We start from the raw sequence: 24,227 nt of genomic DNA on the forward strand, positions 1-24,227 counted from the left end.
TCGATATTGAGGTGTTTGGTAAAAATATCATGATATTTAATTTGCTCCATATCGCCCAGCCCTAATCTTTTGGAAAAACCAAAACTTCATAAGTACTCATTTAGGTGTCCATTGGGTGTGCAAGGGTAAAGGCAGGCATTACACTGCATTTTTTGCTGATATTCATGCTTTTCTTCTGCGAGAAACTACAAGAAGTAGCTTCTGGATACTTATAGATTAAATCTGAACGACCATCGTTGGCATTCTCTTATGAGGCTAAATGTGAGTGTTTACGCTCTGTGGGGTAAATCGACAAGTAGTAGTTCTCCCTGGAGCTCTCTTGGTTCAAAAACAAATAGTAAATCATTTCCCTGGGAAATTAGTAGACGAGTAACATGAAAAAGTGTCTTTTACAGTAGTTTCAGAACTACTGTGTTATCACATCACTGTGTTCCCTTAAATATCCTGTCATGTCAGTTGTTTGGTAACCATAAGTTATAATTATGATAGTCAACAAATGTCTTGTTATCATTCATTGAACCCTTAACACCCAGGATCTGTGGTATAACAGGGAAGTTTGGTTTGAATTTTGATGGCAAGAATTAAATATACTAACTCTGCCATGTCACAGGTATGACTCAGCTGATTCATATTGATAAACTCATTTGAGTTGATGATTTATGGATAGGAATTACCAGCCTATATTTAGATTAACGAAGGCTGGAGAATGTGACCGAGCTACAGATAAGAGAGCACAGTGAGCGGTTGTCAGGGTGTTCGAAGAACGTTTTGTACTTTGTTCTTATCTTTACAACCAGTCATTAACTTAAGATGCACATTATTTATAATAATATGTGCTGTGTTTTCCCTTTATCAGTGTTAAAAGAAGTGGCTTTCTGTCCTCCAGTGGTAACAAAGAGGGGATCCCCACTGATAGTTCCCTTAGTAGTTTAATGACATAGAAATAGATTTTGCTCACTTTACACCAGGGGTCTTCAACGTTTTTTAGGCCAAGGATGCCTAAACTGAAAGAGAGATGGAGCAGGGAGCCCCTTTGGTGCATTTTAAACTGGGCCTACAATAACGTGTTGGGCAGCCTAAAGCCTTTACACATAGAAGTTAATACAATAGAAAGCTATTAAAATAATAATTATTGACTTATTCATATGTTTATATTGTGGAACGATGTGACAGTTATCGAGGCATAGTATCGCTTTTTCTTTTAAAGCCAACCCCCCCTCTCCCCCCCGATAACCCTCGCCCTCTAAGCCCTCTTCTGCCGTACAGCCGTTACAGATACTGTCAGCGGGGCGGATGGTTAAGCCTATATTAGAGGAGTTGTTTCAGATACTTCCCTATATTTAATACTGTAGGTATTAAAATATTATAGGTTCAAATATTATAAATATTGTATTATAACTATTAATAGGTTTAAAGGAATTAATGGAAATACTTCTCTATGGTTCTTAGATTATTTCTAAAGAGACGCACACACCCTGTATTTATAAATATTATGTTCAAAATTATAAACAGGTTCAAGAAGAATTAGTTGAAATACTTTCCTATGATTTTTAGATTATTTTTAGAGAGACACACACACCCCCGCACTGGCGGGATCTCGCTACAGTGGAAACCCGATGACGAGACAAGAGGCTTTAGATTGACAACCTAGATGTCCCCCGTATGTGAAATACACAGCACACAGAAGATCTTTATAACCAAACAGTTACAATTGATTACTCACACTCGAACAGCCACTTCTGCCTTGGTCACAGAGGTTTCCGCTCGGCTGGAGGATCAAAGGTCTGCTTGTCAGGTCGGTCCCCGGGGTTGCTGCAAACCGCACGGCTAAAGAGGAGGCCATCACTTCTCCTTTGGAGGGGGTCCCTGGTCACTCAGGCAAATGGCAAAAAGGAAGAAAAAGGGGAAAAAAAAAGGAAAGAGTCTTCTAAAAGAGCAAAAAAAGACTTACAGGAGCTTTTGGGTCACCTTGCTCAAGACGAACACAGGTGGTTTTATTATTATTTTTTTTTATAAAACAGCAAAAAGTTAACAAGCAAACAAAATAAATGAAAAATGAACAGAGTTCAGTCACTCAAAAATTACTCTAAGACAGAGTCTTGGTCAAAAACAGAAAACGAACCCAAGGGATCGAGCGAGCGCGCGCGAGCTCCTTTTTTTTCCTTGGTCCCCCAGGGAGGTGCCTCTCGGCCCTTTTCCTGGCCATCCAGGGAGGTACTGAACCCCTGTGCTGAGAGCACTAGGAGTCTGGTGCTGCTCAAAAAAAGAGGCCCTTTGACTTGCAAAGCTTCTCTTTTTAAACACAATTCATCCCCCTCCCTTCATAGATGCAGCTTGGGGGTGATCAACCACTTTATATGACCTTACATGGTAATACAGTCTTAAAGCAAGCATCAGGTTGGATATATGTAAAACCATCTCATATGATGATATTTCCTTTATACATATGCATGTTGCTATCTAACGTAGAATCTAACGGATCGGTTCATCACTAGGTCAATGCAGTAACCTCTTTCACCCCTCTGTGCATCCAGAGCCTAACCCCCAAGTGCATGTATACAAGGCCCCAACAGCACTTCCTCTTTCCAGCTGTGCAGGTTCAGACAGACAGTTACACAAAGCCACTTATGCATCTGAAGCCTCTTGCAGACACTTCCTCTTCACGACTGCAGGGTCAAATAGGCAGCTTTACACAGTAACTCACACTAAAATGTCTCTAAGCATGTTTATAGTAATATCAGTAACACAAAAACTTAGCATGATTATATTTCTAAAGGCACATTAGCACTCATAAACCAAAATCAAAGGCAGTATTATAGTTTCAAGAGCAAAAATATATTTTAGCTGTTTTTGGGTTAACTCATGTCAAAAGCAGAAGCACAGTCTCCACTGTTCTTGAGCTGATACATTTCAAAAGCAGAAGTATAGTTTTAGCTGTCTTTTGGATTAATACAAATACATTTCAAAGGGCAAAAATATTTCAAAAAGCAGGAATATAGTTTTTAATTGTTTTTTGGATTTTCACATACTCTCGTTCAACAATATACATTGTGTTTTAGTGTTAAATATACATGTAGCACAGTTAATCCTTAAGTTTATCTGTATCTGTGGATGTTACCTTAGTGGTTACCTTAACCTACAGGGCAATAAGCCCATCATCAATGTTGTCTAAAAACAAATCACAAATAGGTCGATTTATCTTTGCTAATAATATGTTGGATTCATGTTTATGTATATTTTCAGACAGGAACTTTTGAAAAAATAAAAATAAGTTAAGGGTTCCGGACCCCCTGTTGAAGATCTCTGCTTTACACAGATAATGTTTCCAGGTGCACAGACAAAGGGCCTAAAAAAGTAATGTAGTAATTGTTAATTGACGGCGTTTACAAAGGACATTACAATTTGCCTTCATTCTCACAGTCACGTACACGCCGATGGCAGCAAGCTACAGCCATGCAAGACACTGGCCCGACCGTGGGAAGCAGTCGGGGTTCGGTGTCGTGCTGAAGGACACATGGACAGGGGGAGCTGGGGATCGAACCCCCAACCCTGCGATTAGTGGGTGACCCACTCTACCAGACTAAGGCCTACAGTATATACTGTAACACCTCAGAGTAAAAGGAAATTTAAGCCAGTGTGTTTAAGTTTGGAGAAATTGACAGTTTCTGTGGCATACAGTTTATTATTCCAGTATTGCTATACTGTAGGAACTCGTAGTTCAACTGCAGTATTCGACAATTGGTTTAATATAGGGCCTAGGCTACTGTAGAAAAAGTACATTAGTCTGAGTTAGAATTTTTGGAATCAGCTGTATTTAAATGTTGTAGCCACATGAGGTCAGCATTGGTCAAGACTGCACTTTAACTTGCAACAAAACTCTTAACAGGAAATATTCATCATCGCAGTACTACTCTGATCTGGACTTGTAGTGTGTCTGTTACACCCAACTTGTGCTTTTTAGATGATCTTTGACCACATTGTTTTAGAAGGTTATTTAGGCTATTTAATAGCACAATAACATTCAACAAATGCTAAAACTGTCTTAAAGTGCTCATATTATGCTAATTTTCAGGTTCATAATTGTATTTAGAGGTTATATCAGAATAGTGTTACATGGTTTACCATATTTTTGTTGTGGTGCACATTGCTGCAGCTCCTCTTTTCACCCTGTGTGTTGAGCTCTCTGTTTTCGCTACAGAGTGAGACATCTCACTTCTGTTCCATCTTTGTTGGGAGTCGCACATGTGCAGTAGCTAGGTAAGGACTACTAGCCAGTCAGTAGCAGAGTATGAGGACGTGCCACGCTAGCAGCTAGACGAGCATTATAACGTGTGTTACAAAGTGACGCACGTTCGTCAGGGAAGTAAAGGCTGGTGGGCTTTTTCACTCTGTAAACCTATAATGTGCACAACAATATAACACAATAAAGGAAAGGGGAAAAGCCAAAAAGCATAATATGAGCACTTTAATGCTTATGCAGCCTTATGAATATATTTAATTTACTCTGTTTATTTTATTTATTACTCTAGATATATTAGGCTAATGATTGTGCCTTTTCTCTAATGTTCTTATCGCAATTATTTGACATGTAGCCTATATACTGTATAGCCTATGTTCATATTTTATTAATAATTCATTACATTTAAATACGAATTTGCCCTAGGAGATGAATAAAGTAGGCCTACCTATCTATCTATCTATCTATCTATCTATCTATCTATCTATCTATCTATCTATCTATCTATCTATCTATCTATCTGGTGCAGTTCATTTTCATTTAGGAAGCCTCTGCTAAATCGGAGACAGTGATCTGAAGGGAGGGGGGAGGGGGGAGGAGGGAGCGATGAGGCAGAGGGGGGTTTAGTGGGACTCAGACAGACAGCAGAGCGACTGTCGCAAGCTGGAGTCCGCCTGCTGCCTCCGCTTTATCACTGGCCACCTGCCTCTCCGAGAGTAACACACCAACAAAGCTGAGGGCGAGCACAGCCACAGCAAGGAGGCGAGACAAGGTACTTGACCGGTTCCTTAGTGCCGACTTTTTGGCTTCCAGCACCCCTCCCCGCCCCCCTCCCCCCTCTCCTACCTCTGTCCTGCGGGAGGACAGGCTGCGCACCGGAGCGCACTTGGCGACCCGGGTTTGTTGTCGTTACCAGCAGGAGAGGAGCGCCCAGCGACCCGAGCCGAAGCTGCTACAGCTCACATTAAACCGGGCTGTCCCCTCAGAGGAGATACTTGCATGGATGCACCATGGCCACGCTAGTCTGCAGGGTTCAGTTTTTAGATGACACCGATCCGTTCAACAGCACGAATTTCCCAGAACCGACTAGACCCCCGCTGTACACCTTCAGGGAGGATGTCCCACTCATCAACCAGTTAGCAGGCGTCCACCGGCTCCTCAGAGCTCCACACAAGGTAGGATTACCCGCTTGGTAAACAACTCATACTAGACTTAACTTATGTCGCATTATGTGTGATAGCCTATATTGCAATTTTTTTTTTTACAAGGATATATCACATAATAAAGCAATATATGATCACAAAAAAACTTAAGAACAACCACAAATCTTAATAAAAACTTAATTCTTATAAATAGTTTTATTGTTTAGATTCAAATACACATTCTTGTGAATACATAGGTTTAAATCAGGGCTACATCAGGTTGTTTTACACTTCAAGCCTACTGCAAATAAACTTCCATACCCACCATTCAGAGGCTATTTTGAGAACACATGCAAGCACAACTGATTTTCCAGCCTGAGGACTGAAACAAGGTTGCAAATGTTTCCTTCAAAGCCCACAGCAACATTACACATGGATTTAATTTGTTTTGGACTAAATATGCGGAATTAATCCCATGCTGGCATACATATGCTCTGTTGAAGAGCCATTGAGAAAGATGCTGGATCTCCACCAGCTCCAAGAGACCTTGAAGCTAACTTTTAGACACTTAGACCTCTCTGTTTGAGGAGGCTAGAAATAAGAATACATCCCTGTCTCAAATTAAATAATCCTTTCTTATTTTTTTCTTATATATTTCGTAATATGTTTTGCACTCTGTCACAGTGACAGGTGTGCAAAGGCAGCAGTGCAACCAGAGACATGTGGCAGTCAGTGAAAGCTCTGGTTCCCAGTGAAAAGCCTAGAATCACAGATGATCAAATTTTGTGGTGAGTCAGATCACCATGGGTGTATGATAGAGATGTTCATTCTTAGTGAATTTCAGTGTTTAAAGCAATTTAAAAAAAAACAGCAACACGTTGACAAGGGTGAGTCACACAAAAAAAAAAAGTTGATTGAATTGAAAATAAAAGTGAGACACAGAGAGAAGGGAGTTCCACTGCTGGCACACACCACTGACAGCAAACCAGTGTTCAACAGCAGAGTGGTTTTCCAGACCAAATAGATCTTTTGCTGCTCCATCTTTAAAAGCCACAAAACAAATGAAAAATGTCCCACAGCACAGAAAAGCTCATGATTACAACCTATACACAGACAGATGGCACAGCCTGCGTCCGTGTTTGCAATTTAGTTCACATCAGTAGGAAGACTGTGCGCAATGGCAACTGGATATTCTGCTTGGATTATAGGGATGAAACGGAACTGTTGCAAATTTGCCCCGTCAGACTGTCCAGATCTAAAAGTTGGTGTTGAATGTTATTATATTATTGGAAAATGCCAAAGCTAGCAAGCGTTTTTTCTCAGCGCCATTTCTCAGTCTTTCTTTGTTAAAGCAGCCTTTCCCTCTTTTTGTCTTAACCACTTGTGCTCTTCTCTGAGAAAAAGCCTACTGTATTATTATGTTGTGATGCTAGAACTCTGTGTATGGCTGGCTGCTGGGCTGCACGTAAAGTATAGGTCACTTGTCCCAGAATTCCTGCGGCCGGGGCCCTGGATCCCTGCGACACTTTGTTCTCCTCACTTTTGGGTGCCGTGGTTTTCCTGACCTCTTCCTCCAACTCCTCTTCCACCTCTCTGACCATGCACCAGTTTGTAGAGTCAAACACAAACACAAACACAAACACACACACACACACACACACACACACACACACACACACACACACACACACACACACACACACACACACGGTTAGGCTAAATTGCCAGGGCTAAATCAGTGCATCACTGGTTTGTTTGCATGGGATGTGTCATTCTATCTAAACTGCTAAACAAAGAAGTTGCTTTGGATTCTCACAGAATATATTATCACTTTTCAAAGTGTAAAGATTAGTGAGTAAAGCACGGAGACAAGCAGCCCCTTCAAAATGATGCATAGATGTCCAGCTCAGTGCAGAAGCCTCAGCATCAGTAAAACAGCCACAGTTTTGCAGGGGGAGAAACTCCCATTCCTCTCAAAACAACAAAGCCTAGACTTCACAGCTCAATTTGTATTTCATTACCAAAGGCTTCCCATTAAAGCACCATTGGGAGATTTAATAGCCGTGTAGAACACGCCCTCCTCCCCGCTCTTCAAAGAGCCTAATCCTCTGTGGCTCTGATTTTGACACAAAAAAAGTTCTTAAAAACTCATCGTTTAAGTTACGTAAGGGTATTGTTAAGTGTAGACCCACCGTGATCGCCCGCAGGCTTGGTGTTGTTTTAATGTGGAAGTAATTACTCCCCTACCCCCAGGTTTTTGTTCTTTTTGCTTTGCTCTTCTGGGAGAATTTGATTAAATGAGTGTAAAGTATATACTAGCCACTAAGTGTTTCCCAGGCCCGTTCCCGGAGCCTTGAGTGTGAAGAGCCTGTGGTTCCTTCTGGAGCCACCTCTCTGCCGGGTCCGTCCAGCATGATGTGTTTTGTTATGATATTACTAATATTACCCAAGCGAAGTGTTTTAGGAAAGAGACACCCTTTGGAGGAGGGGGGGGGGAGCTGTTAACGTATAGTGTTACAGAGTGGTCCGGGGCTCACTTCTTCTTGCTCTCCAAGCAGTATTTGTATGATTGAGTAATGTGTGTAGATAAAGCGGAGCAGCAAAAGAAAGCAGCTGGAGGTGGGGCTCTGTCTTGGGATGTGTGTTAGACAGAATGGGGGATTTTCAGAGAAATAAAGAAAGCCTCATTCAAAGACCAGACATAACTGTAAATAACTAAAACTGGAATGTTGAAAAAAAAAAAAAATGCTGAATAATGCTAGCGGATTGGGCACAAGAAATGCTTTTGTCTTACTACTACTTAAAAAGCGGGGCAGTGGGACAGGGCATGATTACCCCTCCCCCAAGACTACAAAGAAGGTGCTTAACATATTTGCAATAGAATGCTCATGTTTTTTTCTTAGTTCATATTTTTAGCCATGCTAGAAACCAAGCAGGCTCTGGGGATGGTAGAATTGGTATGATAGTCCACTACTTTGGCCCAGACTAACTCAACTATTAGATGCATTGGCAAAACATTTTGGATTGACATTTGGCACACACATTCATGTCCTTGTTAGGATGTAGGCTACTGTACCAGCTTTGGTGATCCCTTAGCCCCAGCTGTACTTTATGTTTAGTGCTAATTAAAAGTAAGATGTGAACTTGGTAAACATTCCACCTGCTAAACATCAGCATGTTGTCACTGTGAGCATCCTGCCATTGTAAGATTAGCATGTAGCTTAGTAAAGGTAAACATCCGCTCAAGGTCCACTTACTGTCTTTTTATTTGTCATTCTCATCTTGCAAGACGCTTCCTTAAATTTTCCCTATGTCGTCTATATTACAGTGGTCTACCTTGTAAAATATGGTTATGTTGACAGCATTTTATTTGGCTTTACTGACTGAATTTCAACCAGGGATGTGTGTAAGAACTGTGTTTTGCTTTGCGGATTAACTATTTGGCACAGATGGATTAATGTTGTTAACCCCCCCACTCCCCCTGACTACAAAGAAGGTGCTTAACATATTTGCAATAGAATTATGTTTTTTTCTTAGGTCATATTTTTAGCCATGCTAGAAACCAAGCAGGCTCTGGGGATGGCAGAATTGGTATGATAGTCCACTACTTTGGCCCAGACTAACTCAACTATTAGATGCATTGGCAAAAATTTTGGATTGACATTTGGCACACACATTCATGTCCTTGTTAGGATGTAGGCTACTGTGCCAGCTTTGGTGATCCCTTACATTTTTTATGCATCCATCAGCCCCAGCTATACTTTAACTCTACGTTCAGACTCCAGCAAAAGTGGCCCAAATTACATTTTTTTTTGGAGTCAAGTGACCAGGTCAGACTTCTTCAGAAGTAGTGTGCACACTTAAATCTTGCCCAGATCTGTTTTTTTTTCAAATCAGATTTAGACCACTTCCGTATGTGGTCCTGAATCAGACCCAGGCCAGATTTTTTTCACTGTGGCCGCAGTGTGAACAACCAAGGCGGATTTGATGAGACTTTTACGTCAATCTACATCGACATTTGTCACTGTGAAGCTATTCACAACGCAGTCCCACCACTCCTGGCTTCGTCTCTGCATCCATACAGACCTCTCTAGTGAATTTGCAGCCATAACCCCACAAAAGGCCAAAATAGCCAATTTGTTTCTCTTTCTCTTAATTCTTCTCCTCCTCAGCACCTGCTCATTTATGTTACGGCTGCCATTACACAAACATTTTGAAATTAAAGCGAAAATGCTTCCTCCATAACCTCCCTAACGTGCTGCGTCTGATGTCATCGTTATTGTTCTTTTGCTCATGCGGGTCAGTTTGAAACCGCAAACAGTTCACACTGGAATCTGATATAGGCCACATTTTAAAAGGTAATGTGAACAGCCAAACAAAAAATCGCATCTGAGCAAAAAAATCTGAATTAAGCATTGAGACTTGTGGTGTGAACATGTTTCAGCTAATTAAAAGTAAGATGTGAACTTGGTAAACATTCCACCTGCTAAACATCAACATGTTGTCACTGTGAGCTTCCTGCCATTGTAAGATTAACATGTAGCTTAGTAAAGGTAAACGTCCACTCAAGGTCCATTCTCATCTTGCAAGACGCTTCCTTAAATTTTCCCTATGTCGTCTATATTACAGTGGTCTACCTTGTAAAATATGGTTATGTTGACAGCATTTTATTTGGCTTTACTGACTGAATTTCAACCAGGGATGTGTGTAAGAACTGTGTTTTGCTTTGCGGATTAGCTATTTGGCACAGATGGATTAATGTTATTGTGAGGGGGGTGAGGGGAAACTGGAGCAGAACCCAGACTCACCTCATTTGCTTATGGCGCATAATTCCTTCTTCTAAGCTTGGAATTGCTTAGTGTAGTACTGCAAAGATCATTGCCATGTGGATGACACTCAGCTTCTCCTTTGCAACACTTTGGCCTTGACAGTAACCCCCCCTTAACTCCCAGCCCCTGGATACACCCACCCTTGAGCTCCTGTGTGCATGCTGCCTCAGAGCAGAGTAAATATAGCAAGGTTATATTTATGCTGTGAGTCCATCCGACAGTCCGTCTCTCTGTTTCCCAGTGAGAAGGAGGGACAGACAGAGAGCAGCAGCAGGTCTTGTGATTTGCGGTCTCTGCTGGTCAGGGAGTGTCGTCATGCAGCCCGCCCCAGACAGCCAGGGGGCGTATGGCAGCACACCAGAGGCTCGGTTAGGCCTCCCGATGCTATGGAGGTGCTGAATGCTAACTCAACTCATGACTCTGATCTCATTCACCTATTCATACATCAGCAGCTTCAACAATCAGTTGCAAAGCTCATGGCTTATTGTAACAATAACGCCATGATGTATGTTACTTTTTACGAGTTGTTGCTGGGATGGCTGCTTGCACCTGCTATCAACTTGTGACTGTACCCATAAACATCAATGCCAGTGGTGTGCAGATATATTACTGTGCACCTGGTCTCAAACTCAGCAGGGTTTCTCATTACACAGCATAGCGGGTCAATTCTGACTTAGGCCGCTCTGCAGTGCTACCTTAGATCATGCCATCACAGATGACATAGGCGCAAGATTGCGCTGTTCTTGAGAAGTGAAAACAACAGAATCGGCCATGTGCGTAAATGTACATGTGTAAATTAAGTATGTGGGGATGACTCTCCACAATAAATACAGAGACTTAAATGTGCTGTAGCTTCAAATTGTACACAATTTAAAAAATAATTCTCACAGCTGGTATTTTAATGCACTAAAAGTTTTCTTTTTTTCTGTTTCCCTCTGGTTTTGGTTTCATGTTCTGCAGCCTTTATTGCTACGTCTCTACTAGTTAATTCCCTTAACAGCTTTGTAATGCTGAAAGCAGAGCCACACCGCATATGGCTCTCCCACTTTTCATGGTTCACTATACACACTCATGTTGAAATCCTTGCCCCGTAAACTGACTTTATGTTACGTGCTCAAATTGTTTCAAAAGAGGGTGTGAAACACATGCAGAGACATACTGTATAGAGTGAGTATTTAAAAAATAGTGGGCCCGGAGACCAATGTCATTCCGGCGGGTGGTTTATGTACGTACATCACAGCATGGGAATTTCACATGCCACCCTGACGTCCAAGTGCTCCATCATATTTTCCATTCCCAATTACAATTGTAAGTTGTCCCTTAGGGTATACTCAGTTTAACTCAGTTAAATCCAATCCAGTATCTTAGTTCAGGTCTATTTCATTCACTAAGACTTTTGTGTTCAAAATATTTTTTCATTCTTTTCCATAGCTTGATGACTGCACGCTGCAGCTCTCCCACAATGGCACCTATCTGGATCTGGAGTCCTCTCTGGCTGAGCAAAAGGACGAGCTGGAGGGCTTTCAGCAAGATGACACAGGGTGAGACTGATTCACATTTATACCCTGTGAAACATATTAAACTGATACACTAATACTATGCGCCCCCCCAACACACACACACACACAAACAAATCTGTTCAGAAGTTTCTCCATTCTTGTAAAATCGGAAGAATCTCAAGCTGCTGGATATGGATTTCTTGGAAGCACAAGTTCATGGAAAGTATGAAGTGTTCTGGAAAGCGGGACAGATGTGCCCTCCCTTCCACAGCTAGAGCGCTCTCACTGTTTTATTTTTATTTTATATATATATATATATATATATATATATATACAATAATTGATATTCTGATTTTCTTTGCGACAAAATGTTTTAGTTTACTCGTGTTTTAGTTTACTTAAACAGCATTTTAACTTTTTCATCTCCCGCCATGGTGGTGTCTCACTTTGGGTAAACAAGAGAAATGGAAAATGAAAATCTGCTGCTATGACTCTGAATTTCGTCCAGAAAATTGTATAGCAGACATGGTAAGCTACATAACGTTAGATCCTGACAAACCTTGCCTTGTGTTCAATTTAGCTAGTAGATTATGGCCTAAACAATAGCCAAATATTTGGCCTTTTCTGTGTAAAATAGCGCCTCAGTGTTGCTGTTGCCAGGTGTAACGTTATCATAATGATCAAATCTGTAGCTAGGATAATTAGCTCTTTGTAACAATTAAAAAAAAACTCAAAATGTATATAAGAATTGCAATTGCAAAAGTCTTGACTGAGGAGTTATAATGTAAGTTACAGAAAATAAATGACCAAATAATGTAGTAGCCTACATATTTGTTTTGTTAAATGATGTTAGTGTTACATAAAGTTAGTTATCTTCTTTAGTACTGTTGCTAGCCACACAAATTCTAGCTAAAGTTAACGATAATTAGTTATCCTCAACGGCGTTTTTTTTCTGTATACAATGTTAACGTTAAATTAGCAATTACAATTGGCGAACTAGGTTTAACATAGCTAACTTACATTCTTATTATACATCCATGCATAGACATCCATGCATAGACGTTACTAGCATAACGTTAAAACCTAGCATAACCTTACATGTTTACAAGCTAGCTAACTGTTGTGTATGCTTAATATAGTGGTTTAACAATGAGCATGTTGCTTAATTAGCTAACTAGCTGACCAGGTGTGTTAGTTTAGCTAGCTAACGAGCTGTGTAAGAAACAGGCAAACATATCCTACATTCAACTGGTGTAACGTTAACGTTACAATAACATTATCAGTGGTTGTCACTACCCAATGTGAGTCGAATGCAGATGTGAGTTGCGCATGCTCAGATTTATATGGTTTACGGCATAACGCCAAGGGATCCGGATCCGGCAAACGTTTTAGCTATCTATGATTGTTTGATTGCTAACGTTAGCTCAAAAATGCTATACAAGTGACAGCCTTACTTGTAGCCAGCAGTGAACGAACTTCGTTATGTAGGCCCATTTTTATTGTATTGACATTACAGAAGTCGTTCGTTAGCAGGTTCTTGTAGGCTGCTTCAGCCTCTAATCTAGAACTCTCTAATCAGGGACCATGCCGTGAAAATGTGATTCCTTACGCTAAATAATAAATTACTGCTATGTAATGTACCTATCTCATTATTCTGTGGCTAACAGCAAAACAGATCTACGTGAAATCTGGTCATTGTCGCAAAGTGACGCATGCGCAACTCCCATCTGCACTCGACTCACTCGAGTAAATTCCCAGTAACGTTACAAGGGCGCCTGGAGAAGTGGGAGGACCAAAATGATGTAGTCCGTGCCTTTTTATGATTATCATCAACCTCGCGTTTGTGTAGCTAAATAAACACTTAAGTTCACATCGCTGTTACATCCAGGAGACACAGCTGGACTGAGCCGTGCAGACAGTTGCACAAATTAAAATTAGAGCGTATCTCTAGACGTGCAAGGAAAAACGTTTCTGACACCCTCTCGAAATTATTGAAACTTGTTAACCGTGTTGCAATAAAGAGGTATTTGCGGGGATAGGCTACAGGGATCGCGGATTAAAAAATAAAGTCGTACAAAGTGCCTTAAAGTGTCCAAGTAAATGTCCCAGTATCAAAACTAACGTTAGATACTGTGTCTTTAATGCCGTTATTGTGAAGGCTGAGTCACTTTAGATGCATTTCGTTCTCATATGTTAGCTCCTACATAAGTGAGAGAGCATTGTGATGTAGAGCTCTGAGAAATACACTGAGATGGCAGCTGTTAACTGGCTGCATATGTACAGTAAGTGTGTGTGTGTATGTGTGTAGAGTTGTGGTAGGCTATGTCTGTTTTAAGGCTGGGGGCAGCATCATTATAAGTGATAGAAGACAACAGAGCCAGGTGGTTATCTGTGTCTGTTTGTGTGGTTTCCATGTATACATACATTTTTTTGTCAAAGCATGTGTGTGTTTGTGTCTTTATTATGTGCCTGGTAAGCCATGTGGCAGTTGATTGACAGGTGTGTAAAGGTGTGTGTGTGTGTTTCTGAAGTGGTTTAGATCTTGGGGAACTGGTTGGATTGGACAGGCCTGTCTGTCATCCAACCAAGGTCATACTGCACTGACAGTAGGAAATTAATCACACATTGGGTTGGGTTTGACCCTTTCTTGGCTATACATCACAAAGGTTGATGATGGATGCTTCAGACTAGGTCTGTTCTGTTCTTCCTCTGTCGAAAATGTCTATATGCTGTCTGTCTATTTATATAGTGTCAAAAATTAGTAAACTGGTCATACTCAATATCTCAGCCTTACACCACACATTTACCTGTGCTTTAAAGTCAGGCAGTTAATGACAGCTGTTGTAACATTTTAAAGGCATAGTGGTTGTGAATTTTGGGATTGACTAGCTGTGTCTATTCATCAGTTGTGATGGTACTGTGTTGTTTGTCACATATTCATATGTCCTGTCTTTTCCCACTGAAGCTGCAGCTTCTCCAGTCTCACAATAGTCATAACAATGTTGCCATAATATGCATGGCCATTCAGATCTGTTTGTCTGTATCACAGTATCATGGTATATTTTAATAGTATATAATTAAGGCTTATTTTGTTCTTCTTTTTACTGACAAGCCTGAACTGTAAAACTGAAAATTGCCTTTCACTGAAGAATGTGTTATAACGAGTAGATTGGTGTAAAGTGATTTTCACCCAGAATTTATGTTCCCTACCATCAAAAATGTGTTGTGATTCCAGCTGCGGCAGGACACTGCTCACCACAAACAAGGTCCTCTGGTGACGAGGACAGCTCAAGAGTATGCTTTCACTAAAGGAAAGTGAATAGAAACATTGGGAGCAAACTGCTGTAGATTATGATGCAAAGTAAGCAAAGTCCCTCCAAGCCATTCAAGGTCTTTTTGTATAATTTAAAATACTATAGTGAAATAGTGATTTGAAAAATCAAAATATAATGAATCCTATCTCTCTTTCACTAGCATTTTTAATCCTAAACAGCCCTTCTCATCCTCACAGTTAAATGATATAAATGAATTTTCTTTCACATTCCTCACACTGTTCTCTGACTGGCCTGAACCCTCACTCTCCCCAAGTCTCTGTCATTGTCGCACTAGTCTATATCGACGACGTTCCACTTCCGGGATTGTTCAGGTGCCGCCGGAAATTTCGCCAGATGTCCCTCTTTTTGGGCCGGATGTCCGTCACCATCCGCTATCTTTGTGTTGGAATTTTAAACTCCGGTCGAGGATTTCTGAGGACTATGTCCAGACAGCTAGCTAGACTATCTGTCCAATCTGAGTTTTCTGTTGCAGAATAAAACAACTTTTGAATGTACACATGTTCCACCAAAACAAGTTCCTTCCCGAGGCTATTTTGTAGAGGCACCGTCATTGTGTCCGGAGCTTAGCACCGCCCAAGATGATTGTGATTGGTTTAAAGAAATGCCAATAAACCAGAGCCCGTTATTCTCCCATTCCGGAATGCTGTGTGGACTAGCCAGACCCTCCTGTGCAGCGCTGTGGAGGTAGGTTTGACAATGCTAGATTATTGTCACACAAAACATTATCAGACCGGTATGGCAAGAAAAATGAATTTGCAAGAAAAACACAGTTCTATCAGCATCTCAACAGATTGTGTTAACATTTTGCTCTGTTTCCGAGCAAAGCTGATAACGCAGCTTAACAAAAGGATAGGAGGCCAGCTGGTCTCTTGTTTGGGTGTGTGTTATCCTTGCTGCACGTTATGCATAACGGGTGTATTGCAGCGGTGTGTGTGTGTTAGCAGAGCAGTGCTTTCCCTGCTTGAATTGGATGCTATCAGCATGTTAGTGATGGAAGTCAGTGATTAGAACAACTAAGGCTACGAGACAGAGTTTGAGTTGCTCTCAAAATACCATCATAATTTACCTTTTATGTGTGCGTGGGATCATTATGTTTTCCCACTGGAAATATGCTGTGTATGAATGTGTGCTCAGATGGCACGGTGGTATGTGGAGGTGTGTGTGTGTTGTGTCTGCTCCTGCACTTTTCGCTGTCTGTCCTCAAGGCTCAGATGTGTATCAGGATAGGGGTACAGATCCAATGCAGGCCACTGTTTGTTTGCACTTTTCCAATCATGCCAACTGCCTCTGCATTGTCCATCATAACATGTCCTTGCCTCATATTTTGTCTTATGAACTAAATTTAATTTGCCTTAAAGCAGTAGCAAACTGAATGAGATAATTACACTTCCTTTTCCAATGCCGTTTCACTTGTTGCAGTATATTCCTCTCTAGAATTAAGTGGGAATAACTCGTGAACAAGACAGATCACTCCACTAATGCCAAGAAAATTACACTTGATTCCAGGTGTTAATTAGGTTTGGCTTTAAATCAAATTATTGTGCAGAAACGAGACAACATGCCTAGTTGCTTTCATAAAGATATGTTTTGCTTCTTTTGTTGTCAGGTCCAGAGGGAAGAAGCACGGTATTATTCTGCGGACCCAGCTGACCGTCCGAGTACACGCTTGCATCGGTGAGTGCTGTGTGACATGTTTATGTATGTGTTTAAACATAAGTTTTTCCCTGGACACACACACGCCCCGTCAGACACATCAGCAAGCCCAAGAACACGTTGTACTACACGCTTAGATGGCTGTCAAGGGGTTTACACATGGTTCATGCTGGGCTGAGACCTGAGACCTCCCACTCTGAGGCAGGTTTGTACGGTATGGGAAATTTCACCAAGTTCCACGTGGTATTGTGATCATGTCAGTAAGCTTCTACATGGTTTAGAGAGAGAAAAGCGAATGGAAGCTTTTTATATCTATGTGGCTGTAAGTGTAAGCTCAGTTTTTTCCCTTCTGGGGCTGGTGAAGTTTTCACAGTGGGATGTTCTTAACTCCTCCCAGTTTGTAATGGCGAGAGGAAGAGGAGGAGGGAGGAAGAGACAGTGGGAGGTGTGAGTAACATTGAAAGTTATAGGGTGCTTGAAGAAAAAGATAGCAGTACGAAAGGGACAATATGTCATGATAAGAGTAGGAAGAAAGAAACAGTAGGAAGAAAGGGAGGGAGGGAACGATTGGAGATGTTGAGAGGGTGACACAGAGCCAAACACATCCTCTTTTTTTAGTTTGGTACTATAGATACTTGACTTTTTTATTTTATACTACCATCACAGGTCAAAATTGCAGTTTGTCAAATAGTTTGGTTTTGACCAAATACCTGCAAAAGTAATGACATTACCATCAGTCTTAGCTTTTATTTTGTGTTTAGTGCTAATTAGCAAATGTTAGTATGCGAACATGCTAAACTAAGATAGTGAACATCATTATTTCAAAGCATCACTGTGGCTACGTACAGCCTCACATAGATTCTGTGGACTCTTAGTATTGTACTGTAATGTACAGAAAATTGTACATTTTACCTTTATCTAGCACAGTTGCCAGAACTGGCTACTTATAATTTAAAATGATTCGTAATTTAGCCTTACAGCTGCGACAAGATTTCATTTTCTCACTCTGACATTGCATTTCTTGCCAACTGGCTTATTATATAATGTACAGTCTATCTTAATGATCTAGAAGAAATAATGTACAGAAAACACATGGATGATTTTAGTGTCTGTTTTCTCTTTACTTTAACGTAAGTTGGCCAACAGCCCATTCATATAACAAGTGATGTATTCCTTTTTCTGTCTGCAACTCACTCTCTTTATATCTTTGTCTGTGCTCACTCCTTTCCTCCATGACTTGTCTGCATGGTCAACATTCTCCATGCCAGTGATAGCAGTGCTAATTCTGGATCCTAGAATCAGTGTCCCGGATTGGTTGAGAACGAGGCGAGGTGAAAGGTCACTAGGTGTGGGACTAGTAATTACATTTTCACAGTGCAGTAATACAATGGAGAAGAAAAGAGTTAATAAGAAAAAACAGTTGATTCTAAACTATATATTGTATTATCGTACAAGTCACTTTTAATTTTGCAACATGCTGTAAATAGCAGTTCACATTTACCCAATCTTAGGGCCATGAACCCCGAAGCTTGCTCCATATTACCCTCCTTTAGTAGATTACTGTGGACATATGGTTTCTGTCTTCTTTAGAATGAGGGCTCTCTTTAGTCCCACAGACAAGCTCTGCTGTTACTGGGATGAGATAAGATGACCCGAGTCTGCAGCCACCTGCTGCAAACATACAGTACATATATATACATGTTTGCACAAAAACAAGCATAGCCGGGCTATATTTGCTTGTCTTGGCATAATTAGAAAAAGAACTTATAAGAACAGACTCTTTATTTTTACAGACCAATTTTTTATTGGAGAAAAAGGCTGCCTTATCACCATGTAAGCATTTCCTTTTGAAGAGCATTTTGAGAATTTTGCCCATTCAGCATGGCACATGCTTTGTTGCACAAAGCAGCAACCAGATCCTAATTGGAGTTCATAATGCAGAGTGGCACTGTGTAATTCTGCTTACAAAACCTAAAATCATATAGCGTCAGCGAGTCGGAGCGACCCATTCACTTTAGAGATGTACTGACCATTTTCTACTCCTCTCAGCGTTGCTTCAATGAGTCGGTTCAGCTATCTACTCATCTGCCAGTTTTTAACGCTCTCTAATCCTTCCGGATCCTTGACCTTCAAATCGCCTGAGTAGTGGGCTAGTGGTCAGCATACTATCCGCTAAATGAAAAGTCTGTCACAATCAAGAATACAAATTGCTTGTGGAATCAAGTATCTGTGACTTACAATTAGTTGGTCAGCATACAGGTAGTAGGATTGCATGTCATGACCGTGCCACATGCATGATAATTATTTGGTTTATGTGATTGAAATGTGGGAAAGGTTCAATTCTTTACACATTTTCCTACAGTAATCTTCCTACAGATTTTCCGACAGTAATCTTGCTGTATTTATCAGCTTCCAGGTTTGGTCAACAAGGCTCAGGATTTGATTGTATTAAGGTCAAATGTTAGGGAGATCTTAGGGTCTGCAAACTTCTTCAGTCGTTCACTGATCTTCTTTTAGGGCCACAAGGTTGAAAAAAACGAGTGTAGCTATGAGAAACACAGCTCTCCTTGGCATTTTCTTGGCATCGCTGCTAACGGAAAGATCAAATTACATTCCGGCTTGCCATCTTGGGATTAAGGATGTTCTGTGATGTGTGTATGTGTGAGTGAGGGTTTGATAATGTGTGTGAGTTAATGAGTTTTTCTGTTGTATACGAAAAGGAGAACACATTGGTATGACCAGCATAGCGGTGACTTTGTCTGCTGGTGTAAGCACCACTCTGCAGGCAATGTGTCTGCACTGGAGAGGCCTTCGTGGCACTTTAATGATCCAGCTCTGCTCAGTACTCACTGCATTTGAGGGCACTGATTGGGGTCAATTTAACAGCAATGTATCAGGTTTTTTTTATGCAGGGCAGGTGTCCTGAGTGAACAAGGTTTATCCTAAGCCTCCTCATTTTGCCCATCGACTTTACAACATCTCTCTTTCTTTTGTTCTGTTGCCCCTCAATATCTACTTGTCTGCCCAGTTTCCATATATTCCTTCCCCTTCTCTTAGTTGATCCTGTGGTCTGCAGTCCCGTCAGAGTGCCAGTCAGAAGCCCTTGTTTAAGGGTTAATTTTAGCCGTCTCCGTCGCAGCAGAGCTGTTGTAGGGCGTAGCTGACGGGTGGAGAGAGGTGGTTCAGGGGTGGGGGTGAAGTGAAGGTTGTTATCTTTAGAAAGTGTTGACAGCGCAGAAACATGCGAGGAAGGCAGCACAGTGCTCAACCTCTACTCGCTTAATGTGAGAGTTACAGGAAGGGAGAGGGGCGAACGAGGGTTGATTGTGGAAGATAGAGGATAATTGGAAGGAATAATGTCGACAGGTAGTACGAGACTAGAAGTCTACAGCCCTGCTAGCAGCATCAGTGCTCATTACATCCCACCATATGAGAGCGTCAAACCATTATCTATTAGGAATGTGAGTTTGTTAAGTGTTAATATCTGGCTATGTATGCATCTTTCTTACTATTATAAAAGAGCAGGCAAACAAAGGGATCATCCTCTTGGGAGCATAAATGTGCTCGGTACATTTCATGGCAATAATGCAGTTTAATAATGCAATATATTTTGTGTAGTTGAACATTTTTCCTTTCAGTGTCTCCAGAGGAAAAGTCAATTGGTCAACTAAAACATGATTCATCATCTGCGGACCATAACAATACAATAAATACCCTGACAGATACTAGATTTCTGAATACCGATATTGAGGGTTTAAAGCTCCAGTGTGTAACGTGTTCAGTTGTTCATTATCAAAATCTGTGTTGCCCGTTCAAAAACTTGTCCTTTTTCATGAATATTTACCACCACCATCAATTCAAACACTGCGTGTCTGGAGTGATGGTGCATTCAAGCTGGAAATAATTCAAACAAATGACTCTCACCTTCAACCTCTCGGCCAAACAGCTTGGCCTAACAACACTGCCTCAGTGCCTGCATTTCTCTAGAGGGAGACTGAAATAACAGCAAAAACACAAACTAGGAAGATGACACATCTTAAAGGCCCAGTGTGTAACGTGTTTAGTTGTTCATTATCAAAATCTGTGTTGCCCGTTCACAGACTTGTCCTTTTTCACCACCACCATCAATTCCAAGTATTCCTTTTGGCTTGAAATTTTACATTTGCATTCGCATGAACTGGGGTAGATGCGCCATATTAATGCCCCATCTTGAAATATGTTAGCCAGTAAGGGACATACAGGACATACTGCTCCGCCTTTCGTGTTTTCGCTGTCACATGATAAACTCACAGTTGCTGCTAATGCTGCTAATGGGTATCGTAGCTTCCCGGCTACGGCAAGTTTGAAGAAGGAAACGTGGAGGACCACAGGTATTCAAAATCCAAATTTCAGGAACAGGAGTCTTCTTCATCGCCCAGAAAAAGAAAAAAGATATTGAAAAGAGCAAGAGACCGGCTTTTTGAAGTATGAAGGCTACCGTAGCTGTAATACGTACTTTGAACTGCGTGGCGCGAGAGAGTTGATTGCGATATAAAAAAATTAGTTTGATAAAGAATTATTACACCTTTTTACATTTCAGGACATTTAAGAAATAAACTTGTCAGTGTTCTCAATGTATTGGAGTCACAGTTATATATTCAATATATCAGCCTGGCTGATTGATGTAGTTTCAGATAATATACACAACATATTTCACAGATATGCAGACATTAGTTCTTGAAATACCTTGCCATTACCTGTACTTGTGAAAATTTGATCTGTGAGTGATAGATAATAAAAGGTTAGTGGGGTCACAGAAAATGTTAGCAAACTGTTGCCTTTTTTAAACAAATACAATGCCACATTAGCATTTATTTGGAGTCATATTTCTGGCCACCTGGTGAACTTACACATACAAGTAGTCATACAAACTACTGTTTATTTTAAACATTGATTATAGCCATTGTAAGTATTATATGCTGGTTTGTTTTTTATGATCTTCATCATCTATTACTCTAAACATAACATAAAAACTAAATACAAGACATTCATATATAGGCACATTAAAAATGTAAGTCCAAAGTTAGCAAAACATTTAGGATTAATGATAAAACCACATATAAAGCTGCACTGGCAATCTGTAATTTTCTCATTTGTACACTGTTAAACTGCACATTACAGAATCCCAAAGCGTTTGTTTCCCATGTGGCCTCATTTCCCAGCCTCTCCTGAAGTGAAAGGCTATGCAGTAATTAAATACAGTTTAAGTGATCAAATATAGAGAGGGTATGCTATCTGACAGGTAAAGCTCCCTGTAATGAGTTGTACAGCAGGTGAAACAAAAGGGCCGCAGTGCAGAACAAAAGACCTTGCATGTGTTTTGGAGCCTGTTCAATCCCTTGGCACTTCCCTCTGGAATTTAGCCCTTTTAAAAAAAAAAAAAAAAAAATACATGGCTTCTCTACTGCTGGATTTCTGCGACCCAATTATCTGTCTCTAATCACCCCCCATTGTAAAAGAGAGGAGGGGGCCAGAGGTTGAGGTGGAGTGAAGGTTGACTTTCTTTGATTTTCTCTGGTCGGGCTGTTACATAAAGAATCAGCAACTTGACGAAAGAGTCTAAGATTGTGTTGCCCTTGTCTTCTTCTTGTCTAACTTCCAGTTGTAATTTTTTTATCCTGCTTTGATTGGACGGAAAAGTAATACTAGACCATTATACAAAAGCAAATGTTTATAGTAACTGTATTTATGCACTGTAAAGCAATATTTTGAGGATTTGATGGTATCAGTGAGAGTTACACACAAATCCATATCTCTGTAAATATAAGCTTACTGACATGGTGGTCTCTAGTGAAAAAAACAATAGTCACTACTCAGTGTTGCTCCAGTCACAGGGGGTGCAGTGGTAGTGACAGCAGTGTGGCTGTGAGATGCTGCAGAAAGAGATGGCTACAGCTGGTTCTAACAGTGATTTACTGTGTCGGTGTCCCCCCCGCTGTGGGAGATAAGGCCTGGTAATGGCATGGTGTGACAGGGAGATAATACTTGGTGATGGCCGGGTAAGCTGGGAGGGGGCAGTAGTACATCTGTGGCTGTGCAGTTGTAAAACTCCAGACACATTATATGGTTTTCCTGACACGCTGCCCCTCTAATATCTGTGCTGACCTTAGCCAACATGCTCTAACTACTTTTCAATCTGGCATCATCATGGCATCATCCTCTGTTAATCTACTTTTCTCTACATTGTCCATTTGTCTCCAATTCTGCTCCACGTCTCCTAACTAAGTTTCATTCAAACACAGTCACCACTTCTGTTGTTTAACCCCTGCAACCTCTTTCTTTTCCTGGCCTGTCCGCTCTGATCTCTAAATCTATATTTACTCCGTTCAGCTTCACATACTGTTCGTGACTCTTTGTGCTCATAGACACCTGTGGTTTTGGCTCAAGAAATTGTGCCGTATGATCTCTCTGTGTGCACATGTATAAGTCAATAAGGATCCCTGAGTCTGTTTTATCTGTGCACAGCCATGCTATCTTCCATGCAAATGTGTGTTTATGTGTCTGTATTTTGTTTTCACTATCTCATCATTAACTGAAATCGGCAGTTGTGCATTCAGAATACAGGACGCCCCGTTCTCTTTTCATCTGTGTTTCACAGAGAGAAAGAAGGAATGAAAAAAAACAAAAAACACTCAAATAGTTTCCCCTCTACCCTCACCAGCAGCTGAGACCCGGAGGAGCGACTGAGGGCATTGCGCCCACATGAGTCATGCCTTAGTTACTGCTGTGGGAGATGGAGAGATGGGCTGATGAGACATTAGGGATGGAGGTGTATAGCAGTGGAAGTGGTGGAATAACTTAACAGCAGTAGCTGCTGTAGAATAGCCTGTGACACGCATCTACTATCCTGTAGCTATTCTCCATTCCTACTGCACTAGCACTCTTCAAATGGTCTCTAACTTTAAATAACTTTCCCTCTTGCTTTCTTACAGTGTAGTAGTAGATCAGGTCAGAGAAGAGGACCCCGCTCTAAACAAAGTTCAATGTTCTCTGTTGCAGTATGCCGTATGCAGATAGAAATAACAACTGTGCATATTGCACTGCTTACCCTCAGCTGTCAAGCTTAGCAATTATGTATTTTTGGAGTGAAACTACAATGTGATTATTTATGGATTCTATGGTTTTTGCTGTGTAATCCAGTTGTGTGTTGCAGCTGTGTGTCTATTGTCACCGTGATCAGTTGCTGCGGTGTGGTGGATCCTGTGTGTTACAGTGTTGTGTTCTCTGTGGATGTGGCGGGGTTTTCCCTGGGCTCCAGTTATGCTGACAAACATGAGCAGCCCAACAACAGCCCATTATTGCTCATGTTTGTCAGCATAACTAGAGCAGTGGCACAACACATTGCTGTTTGGGATTTGCTCTCCCAACACTCAGTGCTCTTACTGGAAGAAAGTTAGAAATATATGATGACGTGTGCGTGTGTGGCTGTGTGTTTGGCTGTGTGTGCGTCTGAGTGTTGTGTCTGGGCTTGTTCATATATGCAACTGAGTGTG

At 41.0% G+C, this 24,227-nt stretch overlaps 1 protein-coding gene across 5 annotated transcripts in view; it reads left to right on the plus strand.

The window, feature by feature from the left end:
• Positions 1-4,865: 4,865 nt before the first annotated feature.
• fhod3a (formin homology 2 domain containing 3a) overlaps positions 4,866-24,227 on the plus strand; it is a 69,314-nt gene continuing 49,952 nt past the window's right edge. For 4 of the 5 annotated variants that reach the window (XM_039820472.1, XM_039820473.1, XM_039820474.1 and 1 more), the window contains exons 1-3: positions 5,248-5,412; positions 11,640-11,749; positions 16,649-16,716. In XM_039820472.1, coding sequence (XP_039676406.1) covers positions 5,248-5,412; positions 11,640-11,749; positions 16,649-16,716 — 343 coding nt within the window. Of the gene's footprint in view, positions 5,413-11,639; positions 11,750-16,648; positions 16,717-24,227 lie in introns of all 5 variants that reach the window. The other variant, XM_039820471.1, reaches the window with a different exon arrangement.

This window comes from Perca fluviatilis, chromosome 13, assembly GCF_010015445.1.
Source record: "Perca fluviatilis chromosome 13, GENO_Pfluv_1.0, whole genome shotgun sequence".
In the NCBI taxonomy this organism is placed as follows: Eukaryota; Metazoa; Chordata; class Actinopteri; order Perciformes; family Percidae; genus Perca; species Perca fluviatilis.